Source organism: Centruroides sculpturatus, unplaced genomic scaffold (assembly GCF_000671375.1).
Source record: "Centruroides sculpturatus isolate CEXI.00-Female unplaced genomic scaffold, Cexi_2.0 scaffold535, whole genome shotgun sequence".
In the NCBI taxonomy this organism is placed as follows: domain Eukaryota; kingdom Metazoa; phylum Arthropoda; class Arachnida; order Scorpiones; family Buthidae; genus Centruroides; species Centruroides sculpturatus.
The window spans coordinates 359,629-380,473 of record NW_019384785.1 but is presented as its reverse complement, the minus strand read 5'-3'; the positions used below and the strand labels follow the sequence as shown (position 1 = coordinate 380,473).

The 20,845-nt window shown below is 26.9% G+C and overlaps 1 protein-coding gene across 3 annotated transcripts in view; it reads right to left on the bottom strand.

The window, feature by feature from the left end:
• The window catches only part of LOC111629247, a 235,408-nt gene that overhangs the window by 130,537 nt on the left and 84,026 nt on the right, over window positions 1–20,845 (bottom strand). For all 3 annotated transcript variants that reach the window (XM_023373129.1, XM_023373131.1, XM_023373130.1), the window contains exon 2: window positions 11,088–11,548. In XM_023373129.1, coding sequence (XP_023228897.1) covers window positions 11,088–11,548 — 461 coding nt within the window. The remainder of the gene's footprint in view (window positions 1–11,087; window positions 11,549–20,845) is intronic.

Below are 20,845 nucleotides of genomic sequence, written 5' to 3'. Positions count from 1 at the left end.
AATTTTAATATAAATTGAGATAGAATTAGCAAGACCGATGTAGAAAATGAATATTCGTTGAAACTATTATTAGTTGATAATTTGATATAGATTTATGTGCCTAAACATAATAAAACAACGTAAAACTTATATATAAGTTTCTAAAAATTCTTGAGAATAAAGTTAATAAATTTTATTGTTTTTTTAATCAGTTTATAACAAAAATATTGTAACGTTATTAAAAAGAAATTATAAAAGATAATTGAATTTATTTAAATATATTTATAGAGAGATAAACAAATTGCAGAAGTCGAATTTTATATAATTTTAATAATGTTTTCATTATTCTAATCGAATTTTCAAAAATATTATATTTATATATCACTTTTATGAAACTTTTATTTAAACTATTTATATGATAAATATTAACCCATATACTGTATTATATAATAACAGAAAAGAATCAAATTAAATTCTATCATCATCATTCACAAATATTTTCGTAGAATAATATTTTTCTATGTAAAAAAAAAACAAGCTTATTTAATTCAGTTGAAAAGAATTTTCACAGATTTTGATTTGTTCAAACGACTTCTGAATTATCCAGTATATATTATTGCTTTTCTGTAGAATCATACTGATAAATTATGGAAGCTATTTTTGATTTCCGATCGAAATTTTATAAAGAATTTGCCGTTTAAAATTACTTTTGAAAATTGTGATTTAAAAAATTCAACAAATATGTGTACAATTTATCTAACAGTTGAATTGAGAAATTTCGAGAGAATTTTTTACAGGAAATAAAGTCAATTGGTGAAAACTGATATAATAACGTCATAACATATCTTAACTAATGTCAATTGATTGCTTAATTATGCAAATACAATATAATAAACTAATATTGTCAAAATAAATAATATATTTTTCTTTCAACTGATGATTAAATTATTATATTTTTAACAGAATTTTTAGCCACTAAACATGTCTTAAGGCAATATAGAATTATTTTCAATTATAATACAGTATACAAACATTGACTTTTTCTCATTATTGATAAACTTCATTTGACCGAGGTTGTTATAAAATAAAGTTTATATTTAAATAAAATATATACAAAGAATGATTTATGATAAGTCTATTATATTTGATTGATATACCAAAGAATATTCCGCATGATCGAAGCAGAAATGTTAACACACTTGTTATTTTCTATTCATTATAAAAAATCATAAAATTAAATATTTATAAATTTATTTAAAATATTTATATAATAAAAATATGTCGTGATGCTTTCAAAAATAATACACGTTCTTTTAAATGTTACATTAAAAAATAAAAATTTCTGTTCTTGTTGTCGCAAGGTATAGAAATTTTGCGTTTAAGAATAGTAATTTGATAACAGAAATACAAAACTATCCATACATGTATCGATTAGATTGCGTGGACAAAAAACATCCAAATACCAAATTCTTTGCGGAAAGACAGAATTTCCGTGATTGGAATACATAGGAAATACACAATAAGTGTTGCACTTCCATTCATATCAAAGCATATACATTTTCCATTTTTATCTTCATCAGTCGTATGTTAAGTATTACAAATGCCAATACTCTCAAACTAATTTTAAAAATGAATTATTTGAAAATATTCATTTGTTTTCTAAATTATTTAAACTTTGGAAATGAAAATAGCACACACCACATACTATCATCAATTTAAACAAAATCATCTACTTTGCTTTAAAGTTAATCTTCAAGTATTCTTTTTCAAAAAGAAAAAGGAAAATCAATATGTACTGTAATCACGAAGTCATTACCTTTAGATATGTAACAGCTTGCTAAGATTAAAGTTTGGCAGAGAACCAATTATAAATTGACATTTCTTTTGCATAGGTTATAATATATCTATACAGTTATAAGTCAAACATAATTTCGTACCTTAAATCGTTGCTCGATGTTTAAAATAATGTATTACCTTTTGAAATTTTAGACAAAACATTAAATTATTATTATTTAAATTATGATAAACATATTCGATTTTGAGAATCTAATAGAGAAATCATTTTAATAGAGATAATGACTTGGTTACGATTGCGTGTTATAAATATTTTATACGTATCCTAAAATATTTTATGAGTTTACATTTGCGTATTGATACTAATTTTTTTATTATTATTTTTGATGATTATAAACAAGAAAATATTTATTTTAATTCAGTTATAAAGGATTATAATGATGAGATAACGAACCCATTCTAGATTTGATTTAAGCTATTTGTATTTTTTTAGTTGGCAGCAGGCCTAAAAAGAATGCGGATAAATAATAAATTTCAAATTGATCATTATTTCTGAAAAATAAAACTGATCAAATATTTCACAACTTTGACCAGTTGAAATTTTTTTTAAAATATATATATAACTCCCAGACTCTAGGGGTGATTTAACAAAAACTTTCTAGAGAAAAAGATTCGTTGTTACTCGTGAAACTCTGAAGTCAAGAATTTAGAGAAGTTTAGTTTCGTGAAAAATGAGATAGTAGCTCACGACAAGAGAATAAGGTAAGAAAATCAAAGCTTTTGCATGAACAAAATAAAACCGGTGTCCCTTACACAATCCCATATATAGGAAAGATGTGACACGAATAAGATAAACGTAGAAAAATGTAGTGTTGAAGAAATCCATACAAATATTTACAAGCAGTTACTGGAAGAAAATGAGTAGCTTTAATGATTACATAGAAAAGCATAAAATCAATAAATTTATAAATAACTTTACATCAATTCTTGCAGCGCTACTTTTCCATTATTATGTATAAAATATTAAAATACAAATACGACAAACAAAACACAGTTTTCAATTATTAAAAGTTGTATTATATTTTATAAATATTAAACTTTGAAATGATAACTTATTAACTATTGTTATCTATCACTATCCAAAAGGAGATTTCGTTATACATTCGAAATTAAGATATCAAACAGTGTAATTTGAAATAGGATTGGATGGAGTCCAACAGAAGCAAGATGACTTCACCTGACAAGGATTATATAGCAAATACTTGTTAATTATTAATCTAACTGCAGCAGTGTGGTAAATATAAACACTCTTTTATTAGAAGCTGTTCAAAAATACATGTTTCTTCCGCTACATCTTCAAATTCTCATTTATTATAGTTAGATTGGATGAAATAATGAAATAATTTATTACGGTTTCTTTAGCTTCAATGAAAAATTCTTGCTTTCAAGTAATATCATCTGCAATTGTTGACAGAGATGCTTTGTATCGATTATCTTTATTCTAGTTTAAAATGTGGAAACAAAAATAATACTTATGTATCTGTCTCACATGATTCTTTATTCCACGATAACTTTTTCATTGTAGGAAAAACGAAATTATCTTAATTTAATAAAATCATAATCTATTTTCTGTTATCCGTATAATAAAAATTCTACACTAAAAAAATAAAATATAAACTATAATTTATTTATTTTAAGCAAATAAAATGATTAAAACTTTAAACTTAAAATCCTAATAAAACAAAGATTAAATAAATGCATCTACAATTTTTGATATTTAAATATTTTATCTGGAAACATCGCATATGTAAATTAAAAAATATTTTTAATTAATATGAACATTTTCTATTATTTTAAATAAATTTTGTTATTTTTTTGTTGTTTAGGCTAATAATATTGAATAAAACTATTGAAAATTACACTTTCACCATTTAGCAATAAATCACTTTAAAATATTATTTTATTTTATTATAAAAATCTTTATAAATTTAATATTAAATGAATTAGCAACTTTTTTTCCTACTAATGACTTTCATCAATGAATTCATTTAAATTAGAACAAGCTGCCAGCCAAACGTATACGCATATTATGTACAGTACAGTACTATTTTTTATTCAATAAGATATAGCAATAGTAATAAATTATTAAATCAAACTAAATACGAAATATTCTGTTAATTAAAATTTGCGGATTAGTGAGGTCTTAGAATACAGCACGTTTAACAGATTTTTGAATCAGATAGTTAATAATTATTTCGTAAAATATTTAATCCGATACTTACATGTTCTTCGATAATTCATGTCGATGTAGCTGCTAAAATTATATAAATTTGGAGAAATACAAATAATAATTCTGCCTGCATCGACAGATCATGGCTCTGGCATCGAATGCTGTGCTGATGAATCAGTCCGCATGCACGAGTCTGACCAGGTGCAGCTTCAAAACGCATGCGTACTTTATTATTTCGTGTAAATTTTATTTTATACATCCATATAAACGAATAAAACGAGTTTTAAATGGTCGAATTCTTCACTTGTTGTCGTCAATCGCTTATTTCACTATCGTAAACAATATATTCTCTTTTAAACTTTATGTTTTCCTTTTTTATTCACCAAATAGATATGAGGTATTACGTGTAAGTCTTTAAAAATTTCTAATAGTGTAATTGTAAATAACTAATATTTGTTGAAACTAATGTCAGGAGGTAATTCATAACAAATCATAAACTAGTAAGCGTTGAGTCGTAATGACTGTATAATGATACCTTAACTCTATGAATATTTAAATAGGTAATTTACACCCTTCGCTAGATCCCTTTTAATGTATCCAGTAATTTTTCGTTATCTATCATCTGCTGAGACTTTCCTCTATTTTTTTATTTTAAATTTTGTCAATAAGAGAAGAAAATGGTTGCTTGCATCTGTTAGAATTTTAATTTTGCTTTTCAGTCAAGAAAAGAGAAATTTTTTTTAGTCTAATGGATAGAACAGAATAAAAATTAACATTAGATAAATATCTCTGAAAATAATAATAAATAAATGTACAAACTTAAATCATCGAAGTGATTAAACTTTGATATCACTTTGGATTTTTTAAATTCGTATTTATTACTCTAAAAATAATATTATTGACTATTTAACACTTAGAATAAGAACTAAAAAATTCTTTTTAAAATGATCAGTCCTAGTCATTAACCATTTCTACAATTTTAGATACTTCAGAATAATCTCAAGTAATAAGAAAGAGACATCGTTATAAATTATTGTAAAGTTTCAAGCGTTTCAAACCGTAATTTGTAACGCTAGAGTTACTAAATGGAAATCCGTAGCCAACGGGAATCTATTGTTTGAGAGTGCATTCAGCTTTTATACAACTGTGTTAAATCGATTACGAAGACTACTTTCAAAATATAATACTTTATTGATCCGAATATCTTACAATATGAAAAAAATTATTATTGATAGAAAAATATATTGAAATTCTGTTAAATATTGCTGACAAAGTTTCAATTTATTTCGGCGAAGAATAATTTGCTTGGTAATCAGGTAACTCCAAGCACATTCTTGTAATTAATGATTATTCAATTTAAACTTACACAATCATTAATTATTTTCCTTTGGATAATTCTATTTTAATTTTGAAAGTAAAGGCAAAATCATCAAACAGAATTGACCCAATTATATTAAATATTAAAATATCATCTAAACCATAATTGTTATGCTAAAATATTCTCAATAAGTCTTCGAAATTTTCTCGTTAAATTTTCCTATGAAAATTAATAAAAATTTTTAACCAGAAAATGAATACTTTAAAGACTGTAATTATTTTTCTAAACTGTATTTTTACATCATTTTTTTGTAAATTATTGAGTAAAATTTTCCGAATCTTAAACATTTTCTATAATAGGCTACATATCAATTTTAATATATCTGGAACGTAATGAAAATCTTCATACAAATTCGATTTCATATTTTAATTTTTTAATATTGAATCCGGTTCAAACTTTTGTAATTTTTTTATAAATTTCATTTTTTTATCTCTTTAGAATTTAGAAATTTCATTTTTATACCTCTCACTTATACTGGCTTCCTTATTGTGAGTCAGGCCTGCCAAAATGGACAAAATTCATGGTATCTGTACGACTTACAATATGCTACAGTCGAATTGAATCCAATGTTACAATAAAGAATTACGGAGAAACAAAATTTAACAGCGAATAGTATTAAATTAAGGAAATATTAGAGCTTATTTAACTTTTCAAGCGTAACTAATATATCTGTTTTTGAGCAATTTATGAACAAAATTCTAAATTAAAAACATTCAAACCTCTTTATAACTATTTTATTACATATTAAATTTTTAATCAACAATAGATGCTTCTCTGTATTTCTTCATCTTCTGTTTACCATCTTTGTTAAGCTTCGCAGCATTCGTCAACTCGAATGTGCTGGAAGACAGTGTAAACAACAGTTGTATAACAATTGTAAACAAGACAACTGTAAGTAATTCCTTTGCTACGGTAATTTCCAAGTTACTCGTAATCACTTTACATTATCCTTTATTTATGTTCAGTGACCAATTCTATTTATAATAAGTGTCTATTGATTGCTTAGAAGAATAAAGAAAACTACCATTCAATTTCCTTCAATGCAAAACATTAGCAGATTCTATTTGAATACTTTCGATATTTTACTTCACTTCTGACATAAAATGCTATTTGAAAGCTATTTAAAAAACTGTGAAGAAGACTAATTGACTGTACGAAGGTATCTCGCGGGAAGAAAAGAAATATAACCTTGAATTTTCAAGTATGGAGTTTAAAATTTCTCAGAAAATTTTATATCGAGTTTAGGGTCGATTTATATATCGTCAGAAAGTCGACTTGATCGTATTTTAAAAGCAGTAAATTTTCTAAAACATGCAGACGTTTGCTTTTAAGTGAAGCTTAAATTTACCTTGCAAATTTTATGAAATTGATTGCATTTTCGATTTTATAGAATTTACATTAACTAATCTACAATGGGTAAAATTATTAAATCCTTCCAACTTAGATTTTCATATCGTATAAATTTGAAATTTATATTTTACATTTGATTTTCCTACTAATTTGCTTAAGAATTTTTAAAACTGAACATTCAAAACATTCAATTCCAATTTTTAACTAATCGATATTTCAATAATATCGATTTTATCTGTTTTAATTTCAATCTAATTTATTTTACGAATATACGAAATTTATAACTAAATGAAAATTTGCAACAGATATTATATTTAGACCTATATTGATATTATATCACTTATTTATGTATGAAAATAAAATAATAAATTACTATTTCCATGAGAATGGCAATTTCAATTTTATGGAATAAGTTAACACTAAATTTTGTCTGTACGGTAAAATTTTGATCGTAAAACACATCTATATCAAGTTTTATTATAACTAAAATAAATAATAAAATAAGAATATCAAAAATTGAAGAGTTTACATAACTTAATCATATTTCTTAACATCATTTTTATTTAGTTTTATATAAAAATATAACAGGAAATAATATTTTTCCTTAAAAGAAAATTTATTTCTTTAGCAATTTTAATTCAATCACCTAAAAAAATTATAATCAATATAATTATTAAAATTAGAAAGTTGTTATAATTTAATAAAATAAACTGGTACCATTCACTTAATTATAAATTAATTTAATTTACAAACTATAAAATTTACAAAGTTTTTAAAATAAATATTAAAATTATCAATTGAAAATGCTTCGTGTAATTAAATCATTAAACTAAATTAACAATTAATAAATAAAATTTAATTTTTCATAGTAATTGAGCTATAAAAAAATTTTAAAACATTTTCCGATAATTTCACATATGTAAATATGATGCTACATTTTCTGTATTTTATTTGTTTTTAAATTTCCTTAAAAAAATATCTTTGAAAGGATTTTTCTTTTCAAAAATATCGAAACATCTGAATTATCTAACGTTTGTACTTTCCTGACATGGTTGGAATTGAGTGCAGCAAATGCAATTTGATTCAAAACGCAATTTTGATACTCTTCGTCACTTTCACAGTTTGTTAAGGAAGAAAAACTAAATCCTAAAATATCAAGAGTTTATTATAAGAAATTTTAGATGCATAAGAATCTGATCTTTTAAAATTTATAAAATCAGAATAAAAATTCAAGAAAAACAAAATGGAATAAAATTGAGACGTTCTTATCTAAACCATTATTATTTTTTTGTAAACTATTATATTACTTCTAAAATTTCAGTTGAGAAAATGGTGATAATGTAAAAAATGCAGTATAAAATAATATCATATGATTAATTTGATTAAACTTAAACTATGAGACCTTTCTATATACTGTACAGTACGTCAGAATAGAAAATTTAGTCTGTTTTTCTAAACTATGATTGATTTCGATTTAATTCTCTACTTAAAATCGATATTGTTAGAATTAATGTCAATATTCGAAGAAAAACAAGATTCTTCAAGTGGTACATTAAAATGTGACAATTTTGGCGTCACGTAGAGACAGGCGATCGTTAAAATTTCATTATTAAACCTCAGGCATTGTCATCCAGGCAACGACTTGGTTTAGTTGTTTGTTCTTTTCTGTACACTTTTCTCTAATGGTGCACAGTTTAATGGCGCCGTTTCTGTGCTAGTTCCTATCACCATGGAAACCAACCGAAGATGGAGAGGAAGAGATATCGACCTAGAGGATGCACGTGTACTGACCTGCACGGATGCAAGGTTCCAATTAAATGAGATTTGCCTAGCAGAAATGCACACATGCATTTAGATCTGTCCTTCTATAAACTCTTATCATCTCCTTTCTTTATTAATAATTTAAGTGCTGAAATAACTGGATTAATAAATATGTCGGTTATTTTTGGTAACAATTAGTAAAATTATTTTCTAAACATCGATTTTTGTGGATGATTAAAGGTTTCCAAAATGTTTAAGGTAATAAGATATTGTTAATTTTTATAGTGGTCGCACATCGCAGTTAATATTGCGTAAGAAACAAATGCTTATACGATGTGAAGATGACAAGATGTAGCACGTCAAGTCAACATACCAGACCCTATACCACATAGACGCCATGATAGGATACTCGGCAAAGTAGAAATTGTCATTTCTGACGAAACTAAAATTATGTCGCCATTCTCGGTATCTTTATCTACGTCTAGGATTCGTTACGATTTACCTACCGGACTGGTTGTCTTCCACGACTAGTTCAACCCACGTGTAGGAACAGAACATGGCTCGACGACACCGCAGTCTGACGTCGAATGAGGACTGAGCAAGCGCACAAAGAAAGTGGACGTTGACTCTAAGGAGGGTGGATGATTCCTATCGAAGGGGTGTTGCTAGCAGAAGAAATCGATAAATCCAAAGTTTCAAACTACGTTATTTCGAATAAACTATAGTGTTATCGAGTGTTCATAACTTGAATATGCGTGGCTTAAAATCTCTTTAATAATTGATGGAACATGTTTACAACTTATGGAAAGTTTCTTGTTGAAACTTTTAGTTTGATAAATGTTGCTATATTCACGCTATGTACTATTTATGCGTGACAAATGTCAGGCACTCGAATCGTTCCGATGGAGATCTGCTACATTCCAGATGGACATTGCATGTTGAAAAGTTCTCCTAGTAATATTATCTAAGAATTTTTCATTGAAGTATAAGCAAACCTACGTGCAATGTAAATATATACTTTCAAATGGATATAGTAATCATTTGCAGCAACCAAATGCGATATAGACCTAATGGATAACGAATTTTATAAATATTTCACATAAAAAATATCGAAATTTGATAGATTAAGACTTTCATTTCTAATACTTTTTAATTAATCTCTTGGGAATATTTAGATGCTACGGTTTTAAATATTAATTTAAACTTTTGAAATATAAAATAATATTTTATGCATGTGTTTTTAAAATAAAATTGTTCTAATTTTATTTACTTACAATATTAAGAGGTAACATTTATGTCGCTAATCTAGAATATAATTTGTAAAATTTTAAATTTATTTGGATAACTAAGAGCAATGGTATTGATCATTCTGAATGAAACTGTAATTTCTAGAAGGGAAAAAATACACATATTTTTTATAATTAATATAATTATACATAATTAAGCTGAAAATTTTAATTCGTGCAACATGATTTGAATGTAGAATGTCTGGCTTAAATCTATAACTACTAAAAGATTAAATTAGAAAATATAAATTTTTAGACAAAAATTTTAAATTCTCATAAAAATTCTAATTGAAATTTCATTCGCATCAAAATATTTATTCATCTATAAAATTCCTTAATATATTTTTAAGATTATTGCACTGTGCATCAAAGAATATTGTTTTTTCGTGGCATCTTATTTTTCTAAAAATTACTTCTTTTAGGAAAGTTCACCTGCACTTTTGGAGATGGTGTTGTTGGTGATTTTCTTTATTGGCTAGAAATGCCTTAAAATAATAATCCAATCTTTTACCATAAAGCTTTGACATTATTTGATTTTTGTTTATTTATTCCCCTCTGGAAGCGAAACAATTTTCATTGGATTTTTTTCTATCTGTTTTATATTTTTGTCTTGACTATAAAAAATATTTTCAAATTTAGTAAATGGAATTCGGCAAATGTCAATGTTAGTCATCAAGGAATTTCCTCTAGGTGCAAGCAGTTTCCCGTCTTCTCATGATCTTGATAGCATTATATTGCATTCTACTCCAAGCCTCGAGGATCTGTTCTTTCTCTTATAATTTCTAATCACATATATCCATTGCTATAAATACTTTTCCGATATTTCTTTTACTTCCCTTATACACTGAATTACAAGTCTATTTTCTTTCAGAAACTCATTCTCTAAATTGTGAAAATGGCCTCATATCACCTGCAGAAAGCTTTCCTTAATTAAATTAATTTCACAATGTTTTTTTTTCTGACTTAGTTTTACTTACAGAGTGAGTATATTAATCTTTTTAATTTACTTTTCCTAGAATGAAAAGGCACATTGCATCAACAAGAAAAAAATAACATATTTTACTAAAAAATAAAAAATTCAAGTAAACAAACACGTGATAAAACACTTTTAGTAACATAAAAGAAATTTAAATTTTTTAATATAATTTTATATTCTATATTTCTAATTCATGTATTAACTATGGAAAGAAAACTATTCGAATTCGGAAAAGGCAGATTTGCCCAATTATATTCACTCAACTGTATTAATGAGAGAATCAGAAATTTTTGAACAAAAAAAAACAAATAAAAAATAATTAAAAATACTTACCTTGAAATTTTGATCCGTCTCTGCGGACAGATGACCTTCTGATTTCAGTGTTTTGAGTCTGCGTGGGATAAGGTCCTCGTGTTTCTCCTCTACTTTTACGCCATCTATTGGACATCGATGGAACCTGTCTTTCTGCTCTCACTGGAGCGTATCTACCCTGATAATTTGCATCTTGCATCATCATTTCTTGCAATTCATCATCTGGCCATTGTGGATCCGATTCGCTCGGTATAGGAGAGAGTGGATCTGTATAGTTAACTCTTCGTAAATCGGCAACGTCGACGGATCTACTGGACGGTAAGCAACCGATTCGAGGATGTTTCGATTTCTGTTCGTCTTGAGATGCAGATTTTCTCATTCCTCGACCCACCGATGATCTTTGCTCTTGATTATCCGATTTCTTATCTCGTCCACTAGTATTTCTGAGTGTAAATCTTCTGATACTAAACGGCATTTTAAAGCTTTGGGAAAAGAACAGTTTCTATCAGTTTTGAATGTCAAAATGAAAATGAAATTTCAAATACGTTATTCTCAGATAACAATTTCATTAAATATATTTAAAAACTTTCAATTATTATAATAAATTTATGAATCGTTAAATAAAATTATTTAAAATGAAAGTAAAGAAAAATATTTACGGAAGTATCATTTATTTCAATTTTTTTTTCATATACTGTATGTACGAGTATATACAGGATCGTATCCAGGGGGTGTTTATGATGCTGCCATACTCCCTTCATATTAAAGCAATCAGTTTTGTAACTTTAAAATAAAAATAAATATAATAATCCACATCGCTTGATTTCAATTAGATTATATTAGGTAACTAAGGTAATTCTGTGGTAATTAAGTAACATTCATCGAAAAACGACAGGAGGGACATGCCTTGGTCTCCTTCGAATCTGACTTAAGCAGCAGTCATATTCTCAAAACCTTGGATACGCGCGTGTGTATATATATATATATATTTGAATGTGTTAATAAAGTGTTTTTATATTTAAAAGTAGGAAAGGCTTTATTACTTAAAAAATAATTTTAGAATATTTTTGTTAGGCTTTACAAGTAAATAATTACAGTAATAATTTTTAAAAAATAACCTGAAAATATGTCGTAATTATAATTTCAAATTAATCATCTAAATCGACTTTATAAATCCTATATCAAAATTTAAACTCTCATTTATAATATAAAACAGTAATGAATCAATCATTTCAATTCTGACTTTATTATTATAATTTTTGTATCAAAATAATTGATTAAATTTATTCAATTTTATTATATTATTTTTTAAAAAATAAACTACAGAAATTAAATTGACTAAACTGTTTTAGTTGAGCTATTTACTCGTAAATGAATAGCGTCTCAAATTTTATATAAACTTTCTAAACTTTTCTGAACAGAAATGTTTGAGCTTTAGTATATTTATACAGGTTATCGTATTGACTATATAACTAATCAAAGTTAATATAGAACGCATTAAAGGCCAATCAGCAAGCATAATCTAAAGGTCAGATGTCATTGATTGCATATCAAAATATGCAGTTGTTTCCTTTCTATTATCGATTGAGAAAGGCATTTTCAATTGTCTAAAATATCGAACATCGAATCCCAAAGATTAATGGTCGAAGTTTCTAGTTAATTTTAAATGGCATTAATTTATTTTTAAATAATTGATCCTAATTAAAATTATAATATATATAGTTTTATTAAATACCCTTTGATTATTAACTGTGGGAATGATTATTTTATTAAATGCTATATGTATGCTTTATAGTTAATAAATTACAAATATAAAACTATTTTCACTTCAGTCGTTTATGTAAAAAAAAATTACTTTTTCCTTTATTACTTTATATAAAAGCTAAAGCGAGTGATATGCTCTACCATAAAATCGAAGGAAAAGCCAACAAATATAACCTGCCTTTAAGAAGAAATAGAACAAAAATATGCTGCATTATTGAACGAAAGATTAAGCAAAAAAGTGAACTGAGACAAACAGAACAGCTTATTATTATAAATTCATTTTGATTTTCAAAAATAAAACTGTAAAGTTAAAACAAATAACTGCTGAGAAAATACACGTTTGGAACGTATTTTTTAATTACCAAACAAATATTAACTTAATAAATTTTCGGTTTAGTCAAATTATCTCTTTATTTATTTCTAAAATGTAAAATTTTATAATAAATATTAAATTATTATTTATGATTATGGAAGATACGTTGAATAAAATATAACCGTTATTAATAATTGAAATGCTTATCATTACCTGTGATTTTTATTAAATTAAGTTACGTTAAATTAAGTTAAAACTCTCAAGATGTTATTAATCACATTTTTAAATCAAATAAATAGTTTTCTTTTTAAAACATGAAAATAGTTAAAGTGATTTAAAATAAATGTCATTAATTATTCTCATTCTAACATTTTCTGTTGGCAACTTGCTTTTAGCGTAATGGAAAGACGTGACATCGCTCAGGAATATATTTTCACTTCCAAGAAGCTCGCGATCGACTGACTGAGATGTGATGATTAAATAATAATGGCTCACAGTTATCGGATTATTTTGCCTTATGTAATGTATTCTAATTCATGTTGTATATATTATACATATATCTACAATTATTTTATCGAGATTATAAATTATAAGATAATAATCATATTATATCGAGAACTTTTATATCACTTTTCTTAATTTAATATCTGATTTCATCATTAGGCAGTATCAAAAGCTTTACATTTTTCCTATTGAATGTTCTCATACATAATATTAGATTAATTAATAATTTCAATAAATAATTATTTATTTGTAAAGAAATTGTTGCTGATTTATATTTTATTAATATTAAACATGATTACGAGATATTGTTATTCATTCTTAAAATTATAAATTATTTTTAATTTTTTACGTATATTAATACTGTAAAAATAAAAAAATAAAATGCATATTTTTCAAAATAGTTAAAGGGATAAATTAAAATGTTTAATTAAAATATCGCTATTAATATTCGGGGCTACGTACAGTATAAACTACCTCGGCCCGAAGGGATCCAGAAGACTTANCCAACCATATAATTTTGAGAAAAGTTTTAAATAAAATAGATCTTAATTTCGGTGTCTGAATATCGAAAAATTATTATATAGTAGGGAAAGAAACGATAGAATGTCGGTCGATCTCTCGACGCCCCATGAGTATTTTGCTAATAAGAAATTTTAATAAATCATAATAAACAGTTTCTTGGTTACACTTTAATAAAACAGAGTCAGAAAGACAAGAACTATTGTATTTAAAATTAATTTAAACTATCGCGATAATATAGGCTACACAATTACTATTGCAAAAATTTCAAGCTCTATCAATTCCTTGTTTTTTAAAATTGACTGTTGATAAGTAATGGAAGTAGAATGTGTTCTAATTTATTTTGAAAGACGAATTCTAATTCGTTAAAGATTCTGAAACGAAGCCTATGATAGTAATTCATTTGGACAGATATTATAGAAATGAAATCTAATGATCTTAATCTGTCTCGAATAGAAACTTCTCTCTTTTTTTCATCCTTATCTATTGTGTCTGGCATCTTTGCCAGACTAAAATGAGTGGGAACAGTTGCAAGTGAACACCCGCATACAATAAATACAATTGAGACAAACCATTTAATCCATGTATACTGACGATGTGTTACAAATCAAATTGATCTGTCTATAATTGAGAAACGAATATGTATATTTTTTTATTTATTGCAATTTGATAAATTTTATTAAATTTGATATTAACAAATTCATATTTATATGTTTTAAACATAACATTTAACTGACATAATAAAACTGCCAAAATACTTATGATTATAACATTATTGTCAATGTAACTTTTACCAAACAAAGTTACGTTCGTCATATTTTACCTAAAGAATTCCATACGGATAAATATTTAAAATTTTCTTTCGTATGAAATTTTTACATGAAATTCTATGAAATTTGTATAAATATTCTTTAAATAAATTTATTTTTCAATAAAATCGAAAAATAAATTATTTTTATTAAAAAAATGAATTTTCTAATTTTATTAAAAATAAAACGTCTATTGCTTTGCAATTAACATAAAAACTTAGGATCTTCTTCAACATTTTATTACTAATCAAATTTTCAGAAAAGAATTATTTAAAGCTTGCTGTTTCGGGTCATATTATCCATTAAGTAGAAAAAACAAAATGCCTAGAACCTAAGAAAACATTTGTAAACTAAAATTTAAAATAAAAAAAAATCAATATTTATTCTTAAATTGAATATACTTATCTAAGGGTATAAATTACAAAATAATATGTATCCTTAGGTAATATTGTTGCACGTATTCATTACAAATTTAATTTTATAGCAAAATTTAAATTGCTAAACTTTTAAGGAATATGATTACAGTATTAGCAAACAGGAACGAATAAAATGTGTTTCAATTTTCAACAATTCTTGCTAGAATTTTTGTTCAAGATAGCATAATCATTTTATACATATAATTACAAAAATATTTTTAAAAAATCAAAACGGCACTTGGCCTATACATTTGGCATCATCTATATATATAAAGGAATAAACATCGAAAAATATCAGACATAACCAATCGGAATTAACAATTCATCTAAGGCACGTGATCAAACCGGAAGTTTCCCCATTATTTGTCTCTGGCTTCGAAGATTTAATTCACTAATATACAACGCATTTTTATTTAAAAGTTTGTCGTAATCCGGACGATAATAATGGTGACGATCCGATTTCGTTACGGTGCGGTTCTATTTTGCTTTTTAAAATTTACTTTCTTAATTTTTTAATTAAAATTATTATGTTATATAAATTTTTTATCCCACATACCAGTCGTGCTCATAGCCAATCAACGCAATTCATTTTAAATTATTTTTTTATAATCATGGGATTATTCATAAATTAAGTAACACAGATATAGGTAGCTGAGGTATGAAAATAATCGTTACGATGCCTTACAACGGAGTGGGGGTTTAAAAAGAAACATTAACTTAATGCTAGGATTTCAACCCTTGGATAAAAAATGATTTGTTTTTGAAGAGTCGGCTAGCGAACCCCTACTGTTTATGTCACTGCTTTGTAGTACATAATTAATAAAATAATGCAACGTTCATACCCCATGCTATGCATTATTTCTTACAAGTTAGTAAAATTAGGGTTTCGATTTATAACATGCGTTACGTAATTCTGAGGATATATGCGACGAGTTATGGAGCGTTACAGGGTGTTGTGTAGTAATAGAAAAGTATAAAATTAGCGCTATATAAGTTATGGACTATCCCATACATCCAAACATTAATTCCTGCAGATCCTAAAGATCTTTAAATTATTTAACTAACAAAGATAAATACAATCTACATTAAAACTTAAAAGAAATTTAATATATTAGAGGCGTGATCTAGTAGCAGCGCGCTTGCCAATAGTTAATATTCAAGTAATATTAAACAACCTAAAGATATGTATGAGTTATGTCTTAAATCAGGTCACACGGAATGTTCCAATATTTGTTTAGATGAAATGGCTTCTGCTTTACCAATTCATTTAAGACCAGTGAATTTAATGCCAGTTGACCTTAAACCTAGAACTGCTAACATAGCATTAAGGTTTGAAAGTTGACGAAATTTTTAAATTCTTGGAATCCTAAATTTAGACTTGTTTTTCTCGTATTTCCTTGATATTTTTGAATTATATATTAAAACATGCTAAAAAATAGTCGATATCGTTTTGACATTGTTTCAGCAATATCAAAACTTTTCGGTTTTAACAAAATTACTTTCAAGTAAAGAACGTCAAATATCCACTAAATGTTTATTCCTAAAATGGAAATCTCTCGGAATCAACCTTCGGGACTTGACAAGCAAACATAGTTAAACCTGTCATTAAAAGCAGCGTTTTGGAGCGGAGCGTGGAGCTGGAGCTCGGAGCAGTGGACCAGTGAGTTTTTGCCTGGAGCCGGAGCACAGATTATTTTGATTGTTCCATTGCTACAGTCTTTTTTTTATTAATATTTTTTAGACATTTAGAAAAAGTGCCATTGTTCTATCACCTTTAATTATTCGTGCAAGACCGTTAATTTGACATTTGGCAACTATACTGTTGTCCGTTTCTGCTTTCACTGTAGACATTAGCGTGTCATTCGTGCTATTCGTGCATCCACTGTTAATTTGAACGCAGTGTGAACGTGAACGATCACATACTCGGTGAAATGTCATAGAAAGTGGAATATTTAATAATTTAATAAGAATATAAATCGTTTATATTACAACTAGATATGTCATATGTATGGACAATATGTCAGATTTTTATTTATGATCGTTTTTTTTAGTCAACACAGATGAATTCAATTATGGTGTTATCACCAAAAAAGAAAAAAATTAAAACTGCCTTCCACGATTGATAGCCGATTTACGGAAGACGATATGAACAACATTTTCACAACTAAATTTGAAAATAGCAAGAAAAAATTGGCAACATGCAAAGTTGACAAGGAAGTGAATAGCGAACTCAAACAATGCAACTTTAATTTCAAGGTTAGCGGAATAAGCAGTATATAAAATGTAATCATCCAGAAATTTATGAAACTCTGATTAAAAGCAAGACAAGAAAACAGCGAAGATAAAGCAAGGATTGCCATAACAGAGCGATGTTTTGATTCTACAGGAAATAGTTTTTACGGATCATCTAATAAGAAATCCAAATGGGCCAATCGAAAATTGATTCGTATTTCAATTTGTCAAGGGTTACAGTCACCGTGGACGCTAACAGTTTCCGTGAAGGTCTTATGGAAATGGTTTCCGTTACCTCTCACTACATTCAGACTCGCGAAGAAAGGATACCAAAAAATTGCAGGTGCAATAAGCCGACAAACTTGAAGTTTCGAATGTCACAATTTATTATTTGTTTATACTCAGAGGTTACTCTTTGAGGTCAGATTGACCTCAAAAAACATTAAAAGGAAAGTTGTGTTATTTTCAGATGGATGCTCCAACCCGTGGAAACAAATTTTCTCGCAGTCAATGTGCAGTTCTACGAAGAAAAGAGAAATGAAGCAGTTATAACAACACTGAATATTGTTGATAATGAAGGACGATATAATTTTTTGTATATTAAAAACCAGGTTATATCCATTTTTAAAATATTTAGTATCTGTTAAATACACCTTTTGAGTATCTGTATTTCGCAGACACAAAATTTTCTAAAATGGCGTCTACAATGCAGCAAATATGACTCGTGCCATAAAAAAATCAATGACAACAGATCCATTTCTAACTATGACGATATAAACACAGCTGAAACTATTTCGCTGGAAGTAGAAACTAAGGAACGTGATATCCAAGAACACAAGATGAACACAAGAACACAAGATGATCCTGCACTGTGAGTTGAGGATCCTAATCTCATACTACTAACATGTCTGCTTAAAGATAATTTGAAACCAAAAGTCCAAATAATGCAGTATGACATACATACTCTTCAGTTGGCAATCTGAAATTGCTTAAAGAAAGAGCATGAAAAGAACGTCCACGAAAAAATTCGACAAGTCACTGTCAAATTACGAACACGATATTTGCAGTATTTTGCTTGAATTACAGTGGGCACTAACTCGTTGGGATTCCACGTATAAAATGATTCAACGGCTTATCGTTTTTCTATCTTATTGTGAACAAGTAGCTACTGTTGGAATAACAGAATTAATGCAAGGCTAAAGAGCATGAAAAATCTCTTGGCAAAGTCAAGCCTAACAATTATACTTCAAGCTGCTGATATAATTTCTAGCGTTTTCACGAAAGAGTAGCATAAACTTGTTGATAGTTTACAAGATAATGCAGTAGAAACTACAATGGGAATTTTATCCTCTATGAAAAAAATGTGAAGAGAAATTCTTTGAAAACATATTTTCTTGCCTGAGTTTATTTTGATTAACGTTACAGGATATTACTGAGCCCACAGCAAATAATAAAAACAAAAGAAGAGCTCTTAATTGTTTTTTCAATTGTAATTTATGACTTGTTTTTCAACATTTCAATACGGCGCAAATAAACGAATTTTCAACAAAACCATCCCATAGCAACAAGAATATAACACTTCCAAAAGCACTTCAAAAATGACCATTTCGAAAAAATCCAATAAATAGAAGAAACGCAGGCAAATGAAAACAAATTTGAGCGACATTTCCTTGAAAACTGCAATACGATAGAGAATATGGGCAGGCTCAAAATAAAATCGATATTTAAAGTGATTCAAAATTACCCAGAGAGTATTCAAGCCGCTTGTGTTATTGCATCATGTAAACCTACTAAACAAATTTCGAGTGATAATTTTTCGTTCTAACATAAATATTAAATTAACACGACTAAAAATAAAAGATGCTAATATATTTTATATAATGAATAACGAATGGTGACGTTGTATTAGTATAAAATAAAGTTTATTAATGTTTTTTTGAAGTTAATTATTTTTTTCAATTCTTTCCTTTAAGGATAGAGTGGAGAATGGAGTGGGCATTTTAATGAGAACAGCTGGAATGGAGCAATAAAAAATTGAAATGCTCCAAATGCATAATTAAAAAAGCATGATAAAACTTGTCTGTAATGAACAGATCCATAATAATTATTGATTATCTCTATAACTAGTTTGATCTCGTGTAATTTTTTACCGATCTGTTGAACATAAAATAAAATATTTGGGACGAACTCAGTAGTCATATTTTCAGTAGTCATATTTACTAAACGAAAAATTGTACTCATCGGTTGACTCATCAATATTCTTTGAAGATGACGATCGATTGAAATGTCAATACTGTAATTGCCTTAATACTGTAATTGCATAAAACACATCTTGATTAAATATAGTGAACGCCTATAGCATTCAAAGGCGCTCCAGATTTGTCTTGTACACTGAGCCAGAGGAAAAACAGAATTTATTTTTAGCTTTTAGAAATCATAAATATTATTAGATTTGTTCAGTCATTCTAAGTTAATATTTTGTTTTAGTGTTATATATTCGTTATTATTTTATATTATGCTTTTAGTTATTTCATTGTTTTCTTCAAATTATTATTCTCACGCATAATTGTAATCTATTTATTCAGCTATTTTATTTTACATTTTTGTTTACTTATAATGTATTGGACTTTGCATAGTAAATTGCAAAATAATTTCCGTTTCTTAACTAAAATGTATTGGAGAGAGAAACAAATTACGTATTTGTCGATGTACAATACAGTTGATATCTCATTATTTGGATCTTGAATAAAATGTTAAATTAGTTATAAACATTTTTATATTATGAAATACAAAATAATACACTTAAAATATCAGTCAAATATATATGGACTTTAACCGCTTCAATCTACTGTAATATCAAGAGACAAAGGCAAATTAGCCTATTAAGGTGTTTGAAGTCCTCTTACTATTTCTCCTATGTTTAAAATAAAATAATCCGTGAGTTTTTATAATAGTGTTCGTTCTGATCTACTGTAAAGCATATTCTAGCAATTAAAGCTGAGAACTGAGAATAACAATGATTTGTAAGAACATCTCAGATATGTTTAATTGGATTTAGATCTAAGGATCTTTCCGACTATTCTACACGAACTATATCCTCTATTTCCAAGTATTGATCTACTGGTATTAATAAGACTATACATAGACCCACATAAAAGCCAGAGACGGATTTAGTTCTTTTTCTGCTATAGGCACAGGCTAGAAATTCCTAGAATGTCGCCT